General features: G+C 40.0%; 2 protein-coding genes across 2 annotated transcripts in view; both read left to right on the top strand.

Moving 5' to 3' along the window:
* Positions 1-17,907, top strand: part of LOC110053644 (uncharacterized) — a 294,177-nt gene that overhangs the window by 241,499 nt on the left and 34,771 nt on the right. The window lies entirely within an intron of this gene.
* LOC110053642 (ZP domain-containing protein-like) lies at positions 10,033-15,439 on the top strand. Its single transcript, XM_089286011.1, has 7 exons — positions 10,033-10,834; positions 11,105-11,299; positions 12,094-12,288; positions 12,363-12,488; positions 12,645-13,230; positions 13,375-13,679; positions 13,952-15,439. Exons 1-7 carry the CDS (start codon positions 10,483-10,485, stop codon positions 14,086-14,088), a joined length of 1,896 nt encoding a protein of 631 aa, XP_089142137.1. The 5' UTR covers positions 10,033-10,482; the 3' UTR covers positions 14,089-15,439.

The raw sequence follows: 17,907 nt of genomic DNA, 5'->3' as shown, positions 1-17,907 counted from the left end.
ACCTTGGTTATTGTTTTTTTCACCCAAAAAACTATAACTCTGGGAATTAAAATGTTCTCCGTCAGTAAAATAAAATATTACGGCATGTAGGCGAGTTCAATTTTATGCAAATCACAAGGTCATTCTTTGGAAGTCAACGGTTTAAAACAGGAAACAACGACTCGCCGTTACTTACGTTCCTTCTGCTGCTATAGAAACGATTTTAACTTCCCAGTGTCCTTGTGAGCTGTTCCGTAAAATACTTCCAGTAAAACAGCGAGCATAAACGGCCATAAAATTTGACAAGGTCGACAATGTTTATATTTGAGATGAGACACTGAGTGGCACACACAGTCCCGGCCGTTTTCATCGTATTGCTCAGTCGAGAGTCCTTTAAAAATATGATAGAATATACACTTCAAACCGTAGTAAATTAGTTTCTCATATCCATATGCCTCATGTCGACTCATGAGTAAATAACTCAGTCCCCGTACACTGAATAAACAACTCGAATGACCTCTGAGGTCAGGAGGTCACCTGATACGTCGTTATGTCACTTTTCCTCGGTTTCACATTAAACGCGTAACGCCGTATTGAACATCACGACATTTAGTTGAATTACGGTATTCAAAATCTCTTTAAAGACATTTCGATTTAAAAAGAAAATTGAAAAAGCAGCATTTTGACATAATTGTTAGTTTCTAAGATATCGTTCATAGATGCATGATACCCTGACATAATTTCAACACTGGATTGATCTCTTTGATGTCGACGTGATTCATAGTTTTGCGCTTAGTAACATTTGGCACACATCTAAACGCGCACAAAGATAAATATTTAAAAATAAGAAACCGTTTCGTATCTGCAGAAAAAGCTGGACCGCCGAAGATAATAATGTTTTAAATTCTGCATATTATTTATTCAAGTAACGCAAGCTACCTGCTTTCTGTAACGCTTCGTGTCGCTTAGCAAAAGTGACAAACTTACTCTATGTAAATAAAGGCTTAGTTACATTTGTTTCATTCTTTTATTTTTCTAATCTGAAATTTCCATTCTATAGGCTTAAAATGTTCTTTCCAAATTTACCGTTCAATTTCCCATCCGGCCATATTTGACATTCCTTCTCATTTGACTACTGTAAAACTTTACAATCACATATCTTGAGGAAGTTCAATAATCTGCCTGTGTCGTTGAAGGCGTCAAAAAAGTGTCAGACATTTATTATTTACTTGTTGAAGTTGTAATAGTTTTAAGATGCGCTTGTTAATACAAATCAAACATGTTCATTTCCTTATAACGTTATTGCGATATCTGCCAAGAGCAGCATGACATTTTGTGTGAAAAATCAAACAAACATTTAATGCATGATCCTCAGTTATAGCAACACAGAGTTCATCCATTTTAATCCTAATATGGCTTTTTTAAGTATGTCCAGGTAGATTCCTTTACGGCGAACAGGCTTGGGTGGCACTTCTAATTCCCTTTTTCCTTTCCTACTTTCTCTTCTCCAATATATGCCTGCTCGTAGCCTAGTGCCTCTCAATACAAATGCAGATTGCATTCTGCTTTCGGGAGTATAAGCCGTCACGACTTTTGAAATTATTTTTCTTGGGAGTGGGGTGGGGGTGAATTAGCGCCACTTCTAAACCTTAATCATAGCAGCAAAATTGAGCGTCATAAGTGACTGAAATGACTAAAACACAGAAACACAGGCTGTGCCGTTTTAGTTAGCAAATGCTGGTGATATACGAGCAGCGAGAGCAAAGCTCATTTTTTTCGCGTGAGATTCACGTTTTCAGCTCGTTCCTTTCGTGCCCCTAATTCACGCATTCCCAGCCACGGGCATTATTTATCTCCACTTATATTCCGTGTAACTGACGATGCCTGGACATCTGACCCGGATAGTCGCTGCTTTAAAAACCACAGGCGGTGGTGCTATCCAATAAGATCGTTTGCCTCCTTTGACTCACATTCGATACTTTTAACTATAAACCCCTGTAGACCATGCTGAATTTTAAAAATAAGGTAGTTTTCTACACGTTTCAACCCTGAAACGAAGTCGGTAACCCCCATTTTTTTTTTTTTTTTTTTTTTTTTTTTTTGCATTTCTGACACAAGTAACTCATTATCTGACTGCTGTAAAAATGAAGAAAAAATCTATCCCCTGGAAAATTTTCGCGCGAACGTCCTTAAACACGGCGTTACGCGTGTAATGTGAAACCGAGGAAAAGTAACATAACGACATATCAGGTGACCTCTTGACCTCAGGTCATTCGAGTTGTTTATTCAGTGTACGGGGATTGATTTATTTACTCATGAGTCGACATGAGGCATATGGATATGAGAAACTAACTTACTACGGTTTGAAGCGTATATTCTATCATATTTTTAAAGGACTCGACTGAGCAAGACGATGAAAACAGCCAATACTGTGTGTGCCAGTCAGTGTCTCATCTCAAATATAAACATTGTCGACCTTGTCGAATTTTATGGCCGTTTATGCTCGCTGTTTTACTGGAAGTATTTTACGGAACAGCTCACAAGGACACTGGGAAGTTAAAATCGTTTCTATAGCAGCAGAAGGAACGTAAGTAACGGTGAATCGTTGTTTCCAGTTTTAGACCGTTGACTTCCAAGGAATAACCTCGTGATTTGCATAAAATTGAACTCGCTTACCTGCCGTAACATTTTATTTTACTGACGGAGAACATTTTAATTCCCAGAGCTATAACTTTTTGGGTGAAAAAAACAATAACCAAGGTTTCCTAAAATGTAGATATTTTGACCAAATGATATATACCAGAGGCCAATTATACTAGTCAAAGTTGGCCTTTATTTGTTCCTTGCCAAGAGACACAAATGGCGGCTGTACAAATACCGTTTGTTAAAAAGTTACAAACAAAACTTCAAGAAACTTATTACACGATTTTAAAGTATAAGAGTGAAATAATATTTTTGCCAAGTCTTGTTTTCATAGGATCGTTTTTACGCCCCCGCTGTTTTCGTAAAGAAGCGTGAAATTCTGAACATTTTAAGCCGCAAAAACCGCCATTATATGCAAATTTCGAACTTTCTTAAAGTTTGGCCGTAAAATAAATCGTTGGAACTTGAAACTATTTTTCCTTGAATAAGTTCACCCAAAGGTATGTTTTGGCGAAATAAAAGAAAAATCGATTTTTCGTGACTGTCTTCCGATTCTCGACACTCAGAAAATCACTCTTAAATATTTAGAGATTCAATTATTGGCTGAGCAAAGGCAGCCTTCACCAGAGGTCATCAGGAGAATGTAACGAGTTCTACGTCTCTAACGTCTTTTTGGATGCCTGTTCAGTATGTGACAAGGTTGTTACAAGAATCAAGAGATTTATGCGTTCTTTTCGAGGATAAATTTCAAACTTTGGTCAGGATCTGTTTTATACACACTTATCAAGATTATTTCGTAAATGTGCCACTTTGCATGACCTTTCGGAGATAATATCAACAGAGGATCATTTGTGCAGAAGTACACCGCGTTTCTTAGATCAAGAGTCACGATAACATCCGCATCAAGATAAGGGTTTACATATATTCACATATTAGGTGAATGTTTAAATATATATATTGAAACTATTTTATGTAAATGTTGGAACATGTGATAATTTAATTTCTCTTATATACCGAACGAAAATCTCGCCGATGATCAGCGGCGAGGTAATTCTGTCTGTATAATAGGGAACCAAAATCTCGCCGATGTTCAGCGGCGAGGTAGTTCTGTCTGTATAATAAAGGATACAAAATCTCGCCGATGATCAGCGGCGAGGTAATTCTGTCTGTATAATAAGGAACCAAAATCTCGCCGATGTTCAGCGGCGAGGTAGTTCTGTCTGTATATTAAAGGAACCAAAATCTCGCCGATGTTCAGCGGCGAGGTAGTTCTGTCTGTATATTAAAGGAACCAAAATCTCGCCGATGTTCAGCGGCGAGGTAATTCTGTCTGTATAATAAAGGAACCAAAATCTCGCCGATGTTCAGCGGCGAGGTAGCTCTGTCTGTATAATAAAGGAACCAAAATCTCGCCGATGATCAGCGGCGAGGTAGTTCTGTCTGTATAATAGAGGCACCAAAATCTCACCGATGTTCAGCGGCGAGGTAATTCTGTCTGTATAATAAAGGAACCAAAATCTCGCCGATGTTCAGCGGCGAGGTAGTTCTGTCTGTATAATAAAGGAACCAAAATCTCGCCGATGTTCAGCGGCGAGGTAGTTCTGTCTGTATAATAAAGGAACCAAAATCTCGCCGATGTTCAGCGGCGAGGTAATTCTGTCTGTATATTAAAGGAACCAAAATCTCGCCGATGTTCAGCGGCGAGGTAATTCTGTCTGTATAATAAAGGAACCAAAATCTCGCCGATGTTCAGCGGCGAGGTAATTCTGTCTGTATAATAAGGAACCAAAATCTCGCCGATGTTCAGCGGCGAGGTAGTTCTGTCTGTATAATAAAGGAACCAAAATCTCGCCGATGATCAGCGGCGAGGTAATTCTGTCTGTATAATAAAGGAACCAAAATCTCGCCGATGATCAGCGGCGAGGTAGTTCTGTCTGTATAACAAGGAACCAAAATCTCGCCGATGTTCAGCGGCGAGGTAGTTCTGTCTGTATAATAAAGGAACCAAAATCTCGCCGATGTTCAGCGGCGAGGTAGTTCTGTCTGTATAATAAAGGAACCAAAATCTCGCCGATGTTCAGCGGCGAGGTAGTTCTGTCTGTATAATAAAGGAACTAAAATCTCGCCGATGTTCAGCGGCGAGGTAGCTCTGTCTGTATAATAAAGGAACCAAAATCTCGCCGATGTTCAGCGGCGAGGTAGTTCTGTCTGTATAATAAAGGAACCAAAATCTCGCCGATGTTCAGCGGCGAGGTAGTTCTGTCTGTATAATAAAGGAACCAAAATCTCGCCGATGTTCAGCGGCGAGGTAATTCTGTCTGTATAATAAAGGAACCAAAATCTCGCCGATGTTCAGCGGCGAGGTAGTTCTGTCTGTATAATAAAGGAACCAAAATCTCGCCGATGTTCAGCGGCGAGGTAATTCTGTCTGTATAATAAAGGAACCAAAATCTCGCCGATGTTCAGCGGCGAGGTAGTTCTGTCTGTATAATAAAGGAACCAAAATCTCGCCGATGTTCAGCGGCGAGGTAATTCTGTCTGTATAATAAAGGAACCAAAATCTCGCCGATGTTCAGCGGCGAGGTAATTCTGTCTGTATAATTAAGGAACCAAAATCTCGCCGATGTTCAGCGGCGAGGTAGTTCTGTCTATAATAAAGGAACCAAAATCTCGCCGATGTTCAGCGGCGAGGTAGTTCTGTCTGTATAATAAAGGAACCAAAATCTCGCCGATGATCAGCGGCGAGGTAATTCTGTCTGTATAATAAAGGAACCAAAATCTCGCCGATGATCAGCGGCGAGGTAGTTCTGTCTGTATAACAAGGAACCAAAATCTCGCCGATGTTCAGCGGCGAGGTAGTTCTGTCTGTATAATAAAGGAACCAAAATCTCGCCGATGTTCAGCGGCGAGGTAGTTCTGTCTGTATAATAAAGGAACTAAAATCTCGCCGATGTTCAGCGGCGAGGTAGCTCTGTCTGTATAATAAAGGAACCAAAATCTCGCCGATGATCAGCGGCGAGGTAGTTCTGTCTGTATAATAGAGGCACCAAAATCTCACCGATGTTCAGCGGCGAGGTAATTCTGTCTGTATAATAAAGGAACCAAAATCTCGCCGATGTTCAGCGGCGAGGTAGTTCTGTCTGTATAATAAAGGAACCAAAATCTCGCCGATGTTCAGCGGCGAGGTAGCTCTGTCTGTATAATAAAGGAACCAAAATCTCGCCGATGTTCAGCGGCGAGGTAATTCTGTCTGTATAATAAAGGAACCAAAATCTCGCCGATGTTCAGCGGCGAGGTAGTTCTGTCTGTATAATAAAGGAACCAAAATCTCGCCGATGTTCAGCGGCGAGGTAATTCTGTCTGTATAATAAAGGAACCAAAATCTCGCCGATGTTCAGCGGCGAGGTAATTCTGTCTGTATAATAAAGGAACCAAAATCTCGCCGATGTTCAGCGGCGAGGTAGTTCTGTCTGTATAATAAAGGAACCAAAATCTCGCCGATGTTCAGCGGCGAGGTAATTCTGTCTGTATAATAAAGGAACCAAAATCTCGCCGATGTTCAGCGGCGAGGTAATTCTGTCTGTATAATAAAGGAACCAAAATCTCGCCGATGTTCAGCGGCGAGGTAGTTCTGTCTGTATAGCAAGGAACCAAAATCTCGCCGATGTTCAGCGGCGAGGTAATTCTGTCTGTATAATAAGGAACCAAAATCTCGCCGATGTTCAGCGGCGAGGTAATTCTGTCTGTATAGCAAGGAACCAAAATGTCGCCGATGTTCAGCGGCGAGGTAATTCTGTCTGTATAATAAGGAACCAAAATCTCGCCGATGTTCAGCGGCGAGGTAGTTCTGTCTGTATAATAAAGGAACCAAAATCTCGCCGATGTTCAGCGGCGAGGTAGTTCTGTCTGTATAATAAAGGAACTAAAATCTCGCCGATGTTCAGCGGCGAGGTAGTTCTGTCTGTATAGCAAGGAACCAAAATCTCGCCGATGTTCAGCGGCGAGGTAATTCTGTCTGTATAATAAAGGAACTAAAATCTCGCCGATGTTCAGCGGCGAGGTAGTTCTGTCTGTATAGCAAGGAACCAAAATCTCGCCGATGTTCAGCGGCGAGGTAGCTCTGTCTGTATAATAAAGGAACCAAAATCTCGCCGATGATCAGCGGCGAGGTAGTTCTGTCTGTATAATAAAGGAACCAAAATGTCGCCGATGTTCAGCGGCGAGGTAATTCTGTCTGTATAATAAAGGAACCAAAATCTCGCCGATGTTCAGCGGCGAGGTAGTTCTGTCTGTATAATAAGGGAACCAAAATCTCGCCGATGTTCAGCGGCGAGGTAATTCTGTCTGTATAATAAAGGAACTAAAATCTCGCCGATGTTCAGCGGCGAGGTAGTTCTGTCTGTATAGCAAGGAACCAAAATCTCGCCGATGTTCAGCGGCGAGGTAGCTCTGTCTGTATAATAAAGGAACCAAAATCTCGCCGATGATCAGCGGCGAGGTAATTCTGTCTGTATAATAAAGGAACTAAAATCTCGCCGATGTTCAGCGGCGAGGTAGTTCTGTCTGTATAGCAAGGAACCAAAATCTCGCCGATGTTCAGCGGCGAGGTAGCTCTGTCTGTATAATAAAGGAACCAAAATCTCGCCGATGATCAGCGGCGAGGTAGTTCTGTCTGTATAATAAAGGAACCAAAATCTCGCCGATGTTCAGCGGCGAGGTAATTCTGTCTGTATAATAAAGGAACCAAAATCTCGCCGATGTTCAGCGGCGAGGTAGTTCTGTCTGTATAATAAAGGAACCAAAATCTCGACGATGTTCAGCGGCGAGGTAATTCTGTCTGTATAATAAAGGAACCAAAATCTCGCCGATGTTCAGCGGCGAGGTAATTCTGTCTGTATAATAAAGGAACCAAAATCTCGCCGATGTTCAGCGGCGAGGTAATTCTGTCTGTATAATAAGGAACCAAAATCTCGCCGATGTTCAGCGGCGAGGTAGTGCTGTCTGTATAATAAAGGAACCAAAATCTCGCCGATGTTCAAGACCTGCGTCCTGTCTACTCAAGGCAGCAGCAATACTCAGATTCTTTGACAATTAAGCTAATGCAGTAGAGGACAAGTTAGGCGCAGTGCTACTATAACTATTATGGATGTAGTCAATGTTTGAAGTCATCCTAAACAACTGAAAGGGTAGAGAACGAACAGGGCTCCACCTAAACTCATTTCCCCGTACTATATATAGTTAACAACTGGTTAAAGTCTTTTAGGTCCACCGGATAAAAGACGCCAGTTGCAACGTGCCTGCAACTACGGAAAACATAGTAAAAAGAGACAAGGTACAAAATAATTTTGGTCTATGATATTTGACTGATTCCATTGTTGCAAGCTTATATCATAAAAGAAAAAAGCCCGCTTTTGTTTTCATTTTGATTACAAGAGAAATTAACTATGACTGAAGAGGATGTCATGTAGTGGAAGTCATTCATGTACTTCATTCCACAGGTAATGCCCTTATTGGAGCAAGACTTGAGGTAGAATACAACCGAGTTAATTTGGATGGCTCCACTGACTATCTCGGCTGGATAAGGGGCACCATCGCGGCATGGAACAGATCGAAAGGCTATTTAGTAAATTATGAAGACGGTGACCAGGAATGGCTGCAGTCTGTAGATAAGAAGGATGTGCGACTGTTTGAGTAATAACTGATGGAGTATGCGTACTATTCGCTTAATAAAAATTTTAATGGAATTGTACAGTTCAAGAGGCCATGACCTATGTAAAATTCAGAGATTAAAGATAGAACAATAGATCCATATACCTTCGTTTTTTTGATTAAATTAAATCATAAAGGGAAATATCACTTTTTGGCACTCGAATTGTAAGAACAACGAGTACTCGAACTGCACAGAGAGACTAACTGTTGCGAGATTGGCAAGAGTGACAAGGGTACGTAGGATGGGAAAACGTAATGAAAGCGACGTATGCAAACGCAACGGGATATTTTTTTTTACAAACTACAGCTACTAGACTTCAAGTTCCGATAGTAAGTGATTTTCACAATTTAAAAATTACCGTCCGGAATATAAACACACAGCATCCTCATCTTACACTATGTGACGGCAAAAGCAACAAAAATATGTTTGAAAGTGAAGAATGATCATCGCAGTTAATTTTCCAATTTAAGTAATTGGAAAGAAGCCTGAAAAAAAAAATCAGGGCTTCAACGGGATTCGAACCCGTGACCTCCGCGATACCGGTGCGATGCTCTACCAACTGAGCTATGAAGCCACACATTGGGAGCGAGGTCAATTAGTTGAGTTTATATCTTCCCGTGAGGAGTGAAATGATGTAAAGTTTATATGAAATAATTCATATATGAACTGCGGTTGTAGATGAAAGTGAAGAATGATCATCGCAGTTAATTTTCCAATTTAAGCAATTGGAAAGAAGCCACGGGTTCGAATCCCGTTGAAGCCCTGATTTTTTTTTTTTTTTTCAGGCTTCTTTCCAATTGCTTAAATTGGAAAATTAACTGCGATGATCATTCTTCACTTTCATCTACAACCGCAGTTCATATATGAATTATTTCATATAAACTTTACATCAAAAATATGTTTAGAATTGCTGTAGAGTACTTCATTCATCTCGGCGAGGATCATTAACGGCCGACGATCACCATCATCATCATCAGCGAGATTTCCGTCCCTTTAATACAGACAGAATTTCCTTGCCGCTGAACATCGGCGAGATTTTGGTTCCTTTATTATACAGACAGAATTTCCTTGCCGCTGAACATCGGCGAGATTTTGGTTCCTTTAATATACAGACAGAATTTCCTTGCCGCTGAACATCGGCGAGATTTTGGTTCCTTAATTATACAGACAGAATTACCTCGCCGCTGAACATCGGCGAGATTTTGGTTCCTTTATTATACAGACAGAATTTCCTTGCCGCTGAACATCGGCGAGATTTTGGTTCCTTAATTATACAGACAGAATTACCTCGCCGCTGAACATCGGCGAGATTTTGGTTCCTTTATTATACAGACAGAATTACCTCGCCGCTGAACATCGGCGAGATTTTGTATCCTTTATGATACAGACAGAACTACCTCGCCGCTGAACATCGGCGAGATTTTGGTTCCTTTATTATACAGACAGAATTACCTCGCCGCTGAACATCGGCGAGATTTTGGTTCCTTTATTATACAGACAGAATTTCCTTGCCGCTGAACATCGGCGAGATTTTGGTTCCTTTATTATACAGACAGAGCTACCTCGCCGCTGAACATCGGCGAGATTTTGGTCGCTTTCTTATACAGACAGAATTACCTCGCCGCTGATCATCGGCGAGATTTTGGTTCCTTTATTATACAGACAGAATTACCTCGCCGCTGAACATCGGCGAGATTTTGGTTCCTTATTATACAGACAGAATTACCTCGCCGCTGAACATCGGCGAGAAAGAGCGTCTATATATGTTAATGTTATTTCGCATATGAAAGTAGTGTTCACATATTGAGAACATGGCGTAATTTTTGCCGTTCTGTATATTGAAAGAATCACATATATGTGTTTGTCTGAACGCCGTCAAGAGAAAGGTAAATGATTTGTTATGAAACATCTCGCATGATGACAGTTGAGAATCTGTCTCAAACCTGCTCAGATCGGGTTTCTTTCGGCCAATTATTCCTAAATTGAACCGCGTAATCTACGTACTAAGCAGGTAAAAGTAAGCATCTATGCTTCAGGGTCAATAGACATCTCAAGAGAGACTACGATGAGGAAACCTACGACGATGAAACCTGTAACGTTTTGCGATCATACAATATATCTTTATAGTGTGTCCAAACAGCTGGATTCACATGCAAGGTTCGTGTTACAAGTTCTCTTCCAAGGCATTGAATTGGACTGCGGCAAAATCCGCCTGTGAAGCACTCGGTTCCGATCTTGTGGTGATAAATTCACAAACTGAACAACAAGCGCTTACCTCACAAATCCGTCAGCGAACGTGGATTGGCATGCACCGGGATCCTAAAGACAAGTCTCGCTGGCTGTGGGTCGACGGATCACGTCTAACATACACTTACTGGTATGAGGGAGAACCTAACAGTGTTTATGAAGAGTGTGCAGAAATGTATCCTAAGGTACATGGATGGAAATGGAACGACCTGGGATGCTCAAATAGTTTTCCTTACGTTTGTGAAACCCGCAGAGGTATGTCTGTGCCATTTGGGTTTTGTGTTCTCTTTCCATTCGTGAGGCTACGTTTAAAGCTTTCCCCTCATATCTGGGGGAAGCAAAGATTTAAACACTCACCGCTCCAAAAAAACAAACAAACAAACAAACAAACAAAAAAAAGGTTTGGTCAAATTATAATGTGGATAAAACTGTTTGTGCTTGTTAAGTCAGGTTTCCTGTTTTTCCTCACAGGCTCACATGTTTTTTTCAATGTCTCGATCCTCTGTCTCTTGTTTTAATTGTCAGCTAACACGTGCCAAAAGCTTTCTTTGGGGAGTGGTGTCCAAGTTTCTCCTTCCCATTGCCTGTCTTCCATTCAAAAGTATGGGTCCACCTGTTCTTTTTCTTGCGCTCATGGATATCAGCTCAGCGGTCCTTCGTCTACTCAGTGCGGAGGGAGAGGAGCCTGGACCGCACAAGTGAACTTAACCAGTTGTAAAGGTATCATGACTGCTGTGGTTCATGTGATATTTTATCAACGTCTTTATATTTTCAACATTAATCGACTTGAATTAAGATCTCTGTCTGAAATCAAATTAAACCTGCATTGAATTCGGCCTCGTCTTTCCTGCCATTCACCGTGCAGTGATGAGGATGGATTGCAGTCACCTGGTTACATATCCATTTCACACTGTTTGAATTTGATTTCAAAACCTCCTTACTAGCATAAGCGTTTCAGTTTGTGATCGAGCTAAAAAACAAATCATCAGATTTCCGTAATGTCTTTACCTGTGTGTCATCTATTTTACTGCTCATGAACCTCGTGCGCGATGCTCGCTGATGATTAACTACACTGTTAATTAAACGTGTTTTAGACTTTTAATTAATTTTAGATTTTCCTTTATTTTTTAGAGAACCTTCCTGAAAACCACCGCTAGCTGTATTGAGGCTTGGTCTTAAAATTTTATTTTATAATAATTTATATATTATCCAAATCCTCTTGACAAAAACTTGAATTTTAGTTACTTTGAAATTGATGGAGTCTATGAAAGATTATTTTAGCGTTAATAAATTTCTGTAGCATTATCTCGTCGGTCTATTCTGTATTGCGCTTCAGCTAAGGGATGCCGAGTTGAAATTATGAACCACCGGTGTCATGTTCTGCCTTTCCAAAAACTGGAATTTTTGCTAAAAGTATATAACTTACAGATTTTTAAATTGAAGGAATCCATAAAAATTAACATAAACAAATAGTTGCATCTCAATCGTCAGTTTATTTCGTATTGTGTTTTCAGCTGTTAACTGTTCCGTTCTAAGCGTTGGACGTCATCTCAAAACATCCCCAGACAGTTGCCTGACGTCACAGATGAAATTCAACACCACTTGCTCGTTCTCATGCCCGCAGGGTTACCAGCTGCGAGGTCCACCTTATAAGCAGTGTGGGGCAAATGGTCAGTGGACGGAGAGTGCTAAATCCGTTTCATGCCAAGGTGTGCTTAAGGTTACAGGCTGTACTGAGAATAACAGCTAATAATAATAACAACGCTGGCAATGGCTTTTTCAGATATTAACGAGTGCACGGTGTCAAATGGCGGCTGCAGTCACAAGTGTGTTAATACTGTGGGAGGCTACAAATGTGAATGTCCAGACCTGGAACTAAGCTTAACACTGGATAACAAGACATGTCATGGTAAACGTAAAAATAATAGTAATACCACTAATACCGATTATACATTTGTGTGTACAATTGCTACCTTTCCAGGTCGCTCTTTTAACGCCTCCCGTCATTTTCAAGTACTATAGTAAATATTTCTTTTCTCGTTTAATTTCCTTTATATCATTTTAGCTCCTGGTGTTGATGTTCAGTGCAACAGGGACAACATGACAATCATCATTCCCAAGTCCCTGCTGCGTGGTATTGACCGTGAGCACCTTCGACTCCTGGACACCACATGCAAAGCTAAAGAAACAGGCGCTGACTTCTCTCTAACGACACCCCTGACTGGCTGTAACACAACACGCAGGCAAACACCTACAGCTATTGTTTACTCCAACGCAGTCTTGGAAATCCCTTTGGCTGCTGAGGATGTCGTGACACGTGAGCGTGAAATAGAAATACAGTTCAGCTGTTTTTATTTCAGGAATGACGTGGTGTCATCGGTTGGTTGGAAGCCAAGTAACAAGAAACTTGTGATCAGTGATGAAGGCACAGGGAACTTTACACTTTCTCTGAACATGTTTCCTGACAAGGGATTCGTGAGACCTTACACGAAGGATGATTTCCCTGTTGCTGTGGTGCTGCGTAAACGTCTTTTCTTTGAGGCATCATTGACATCAGGTGACAAGCAGCTGTCAATCATAGCAGATCGATGCTATGCCACGCCTAAGCAGGACCAGCAGAATTCCTTGAAGTACGAATTTATAACGAAAGGGTATGTGCAAAATTTTTAATCCGTTCTCACTGTTCTTTATCTCGTACTTAAAATGAGGCTGAAACATAAGCAAAAAAAAAAAAAAAAAAAAAAAATGAGACGGTGTTTCTATGTGGCACTAATTTAAGGTTTAACGTTTGTCAGATGCCCAAATGATGTTACTGTGAAGTACCATGCTGCGCCTTCAGTCAGTGCACAGCGGTTTAGCCTGGAAGCCTTCAAGTTTATTGCTGACCATCCATTTGTGTTCGTTCACTGCCACGTGATTGTATGCAATGGTATCGACCCAGGCTCTAAGTGCTCAAAGAAATGTCCGTCAAGTGGCCGAAGAAGACGTAAAGTGAATGATCACACTGACATGTCTGGCGTGTACTCTTTGTCTCAGGGCCCACTCCATCTGGCACGACAGAGAAGAGAGGAAAAGAGTGCGAATAGCCTGAACAAAAGTGGTACGTAAGCTAAATGTGAAATTCTAAAACTTTAAGATAAATTACATAAAGAGTAAAATTTTCAAACCATTGTAAATTACAGATATTTTATAAATTTCGTAAATTACAAATGTTTCAAATGAAATGTTTTTACTTTGTTTTTTTGGCTAGATCTTTCCTCATAAATGCGATATAACATCTCAGTTTGATTCATAGTAGGAACCTGAATAAAAATTTGCTCTCAGGAATCACACATGTGGCGCCATCTTATTTTTCACTTTCCTTCTACTTAGATTCCAGTCCTATCTTCCTGATGACTCTGTTGGTAATGTGCGTTGCTTGCTTGGCGGGGACAGTGGTGTTGATTTATAAGAAGTCACGTGACCACCCCGCTGGCTATACTATGCTTATCAGCGGTGGAAAAGAGTGAAACATGCTCACTGACTTCAACAAGACTGGACTTGGGATACTTTAAGGCTACTCGAGCTTGAGATAAGCATTACTTATCAGCACTGGTTAATACTCCCTACGAATAAACCTTTTTAGAACAGAGATAAGCAGTTTGATTATACTTAAACGATCTGGTTTGATTATTTTCTTTGAAGAAATATCTGAAAACAAAACCTTTCCGATTTCGTTTTATTAAGACAGTCTCTGACCATTTCAGCAACAATGTCTTCAAATTTTTCTTTTGACTTAATGTCAGTGATTGCATATCTCATGTTCAAGTTTATCCTTAATGTGTTTATTCTGAGTAGTCCTGAAAGCTAAACGTTTTCCGTCTTCCCAGTGAAACCTTTAGTTTTCGAGTTTACTTATAATCCACAATTTACCCGTTTGTCGAAAAAATATGATTTACTTAAGGGTGCTCCGCTTTTTTTTACGTCTTTTGGGAAGGTGAAGAAACGGATATTATTACTAGCTATTATTTTTGAAAGCTAAACGTTTTTTTTTTTTTATCTTCCCAATCAAACCTTTAGTTTTCAAATGTACTCATAATCCTTACAGCTTGCCGGATTGTCGAAAAAATGATTTAAATAAGGGTGCTCTGCTTTTTACGTATTTTGGAAAGTTGTAGAAACGTTTATTATAACTAGCTGTTAACAACTGATGGGAAACAGAAATGGAGAGCAATTTTAAAGGAACCAATAAGGTGTTGTTAGAGTATTTACCATTTCAAAGACTCTTTTCTTTTGTTTTACAACACTTATTAAAGTTTGTTGCTATTCGTGGCTTAAAAATTTAGACACCAACGGTATTATTGGTTCGTCTTGTAAGATTCTGACAGAGACCAAAATCTAATTACCTCACCGTTTGTTGTCTGAGTTCGATCAGAGATCGGCAGGAAAGATCAATGGAAAGTTCTGGTTTGAAATGCTATCGTGCCTGGGTTGTCATGCATTTGTCAAAGGAATATTTGAGTAACACCTCAACCTCTTCCCTGGGTATAGAGTTAGTAATATTTGTTTACATGTGATAAAATTTAAAGTAAATTTAAGATAAGTCGGCATTATGAATGGTTTTCAGCCTTGTCGATGTATTCATCGGTCCGTGTGGCAAACAGAAATTTTGTAGTAGGAGAAGGCTCAAACATTGATTAAGCCGACATGTTTGTTTCCAATTCTGGATGGGAACACATCAGGCGGACGAAAATTTCATGCCAGCGACTGGTGTGATGTTTAGTTGTTAACTGTAATAGCCAGGTGTGGTGTAATAGCCAGCTTGGTGCTGTTTAAAATAAGATCAATAAAACATTCAATTGTAATTCATGCAATGGAAAAGTGTTTGTGCGGTGGTACCTTGCGCATGCTTGCGTCCTGTAGTGAGTTATATTGCATAATTTTATTGATTCCGTTTTTATCAGAACTTAGAAGAATAAATCGGAACCTTGGGATCGCAACCAGTCGCAGACCATACTGTTTAAGCCGGCAGTTCCCGATAGGTGTATAGACTTGAATTGGTATGATTACGGTGTTTTTCTGATGTCATCAGCTGTACGTTTGTGGGTAGCTGGCGGGCTCGTTAGGGTGTTTCGATGGACTTTCGTGGCGCGGAACGAGGGGCATTGAGGCGTCTTGTTGTATCATAAAGAGGGCAGATTAGCAGACATTATATCTAACGATAAAGTAACTATGGTCTATTTATTCACAAACCAATTAAAAAGAATCTGATCAAAAGCCATATTCAGTGAGTGTGTTTTACTTCAAACAAAAACCCAAGAATTAAATGAGAAACTGAACTCAAGAGCTTAGAGGGTCGACACAACAATTAGTTAGTTATGCAGACACTGAAACGTTAAATCTTTCGGTTGCTGTCATCAACACATTATGTCAAAAATTCAAATTCGGTATTGTTTCGTCTGATACGACAAGACAAGTACTTTCTTCCCAGATTTCTTGAATCAATTATCTCATATGTGTATTTGGTTAACGCGTATTCTGCTGGTTACAATAGAATGTCGAAGGGAGAAAGCTTTTCAAGTATTTTTCACCTAAGAAAGGCTTGGAAGTGTTTGCGCCACTTTTTGGGTTATAATTTCTCCTCCGTTTCTATAGCCACGGAAACCCGATTTCTGTAATGACGCCGGTTGAATTTGAAATTTAAACAATAACCAAGAGAAGTCTGCATCGGTCAAAGGGTCCTGTACCGCAAATGCTTGTCGCGGTTTCAGGGACATGAAAAAATTATTTCAAATCCCCCTTATAATGGAATACAAGTCCTTCGCAGGAGTATCTTAAATGAATTCACTGATGCATAAAACCCGTATTTGCCGCGTCAAAACAAAACAAACAAAATTACATCAAACAAACTCCAAAAGTTTACTACTCCGTAAACACTGAAGTAACGTAACTAGTCATTCATCGGCAAGCCACGACATATGCATCAAACACCGTTTGTTCGTTTATTGTAACATTTGAGTTTTTTTTAATATAAGGCCCGTCGCATTCTAGTTATCGAGTCACCAGGAGACAATGCTTCATTGTGATGTTCCTGAACTGTTTAGCTGGAAAAGAAGACCCGTTACGCTGCATATATTAATTTTTTGTTAAACTCGTAGCCAGACGTACCCGAACTCATATTTCTAACAGAAGTCAGACGTGGTGACCAAGGAATAATCCATTTCTTTCTGGCATGGCATTTTCCCATTGGGCGTCTCTATTCCTTGTGGGATTTTCAGTTTTGGTTTTAAGAGCTAATTCTCAAGGTGAGTTGCTCTGTAAATCTAAAAATATAGTTTTCATTCGAAGAGTGGGCTATAAAAATCAAAATAAATTTCGCGACTCTTGATAGAAATTAGTATCAAATTTAGTACCTTCCATTAAATATTTCAAGAAGTCTACCATCTAATATGGGAATCAGGAACTTTTACTATGTTTTTGTCGCTAATGCCTCTTCTTCGGTCAGTCTTAGAAAGTTAAATCATGAGTGCCACCTCGCTATTCTTGCACTTTGTATCGGCTATTCGACAAAAGATACAAACAAATATCTCTACTGACACTGATGAATGTTCGTTTGTAGTAATGTATCCAATTATTTATTTAATGTTTAAGGACGTTCGCGCGAAAATTTTCCAGTCGATAGAATTGTTTTAATTTTTACTGCAGTCAGATAATGAGTTATACTTGTGTTAAAAATGCAAAAAAAAAATTGGGGTCACCGACTTCGTTCCAGAGATAAAGCGCGTGGAAAACTACCCTGATTTTGAAAAATTGGTGCACGTAATTCAGCATGGTCTACAGGGGTTTATAGTTAAAAATATCGAAGGTGAATCAACGGAGCTAAACGATCTTAGTCATATTTTGTAGAAGTGGGTCTGTTGCGTAAATGATTGCAAATGTTACCAACGTTTTCACAAAACTTAACCCTTCAAGAGGCATTTGAAACCGTCGCACAGATAAACGTAGAGCTAAGAGGAACGGAATTCGATGGTGCATTTTGCAAAAAATTCAAACCTCTAGTCGCGCGATAGATTTTCTTCATTTTTTCGCTAACGTAGAAAATCGGTAGAGAAAATGATCCATCAAAAGAAAAATAGGGTTCACCGAACGTCCAAGATCGTTAAATCCAGGCAGAGCTATAGCAATGGCCATCTGCCCTATCATTGTTCATTTTACTACTTAGCGCGCGCTCTCATGCATGACGTGGCAAGATAGACATAAGCAAGATAGACATAAGCATTATTAGTGGTTATAAAATAACTGAGGTACTACGTACGCTCTGATTGGTCAATAGAGTTGCTAAACCTGAC

Source organism: Orbicella faveolata, unplaced genomic scaffold, assembly GCF_042242905.1.
Source record: "Orbicella faveolata isolate gen_17 unplaced genomic scaffold, um_ofav_v1 contig_13, whole genome shotgun sequence".
Taxonomy (NCBI): Eukaryota; Metazoa; Cnidaria; class Anthozoa; order Scleractinia; family Merulinidae; genus Orbicella; species Orbicella faveolata.
The sequence above is the reverse complement of the archived record's forward strand: the minus strand, read 5'-3'. Positions and strand labels throughout refer to the sequence as shown.

Excerpts from the sequence above, each read along its gene's own strand:
- LOC110053642 (XM_089286011.1), top strand. The coding sequence starts at position 10,483 with ATGCAAGGTTCGTGTTACAAGTTCTCTTCCAAGGCATTGAATTGGACT. Across the intron at positions 10,835-11,104 it reads CGTTTGTGAAACCCGCAGAG|CTAACACGTGCCAAAAGCTT; the intron begins GTATGTCTGTGC and ends TTTAATTGTCAG. Across the intron at positions 12,489-12,644 it reads GGATAACAAGACATGTCATG|CTCCTGGTGTTGATGTTCAG; the intron begins GTAAACGTAAAA and ends ATATCATTTTAG.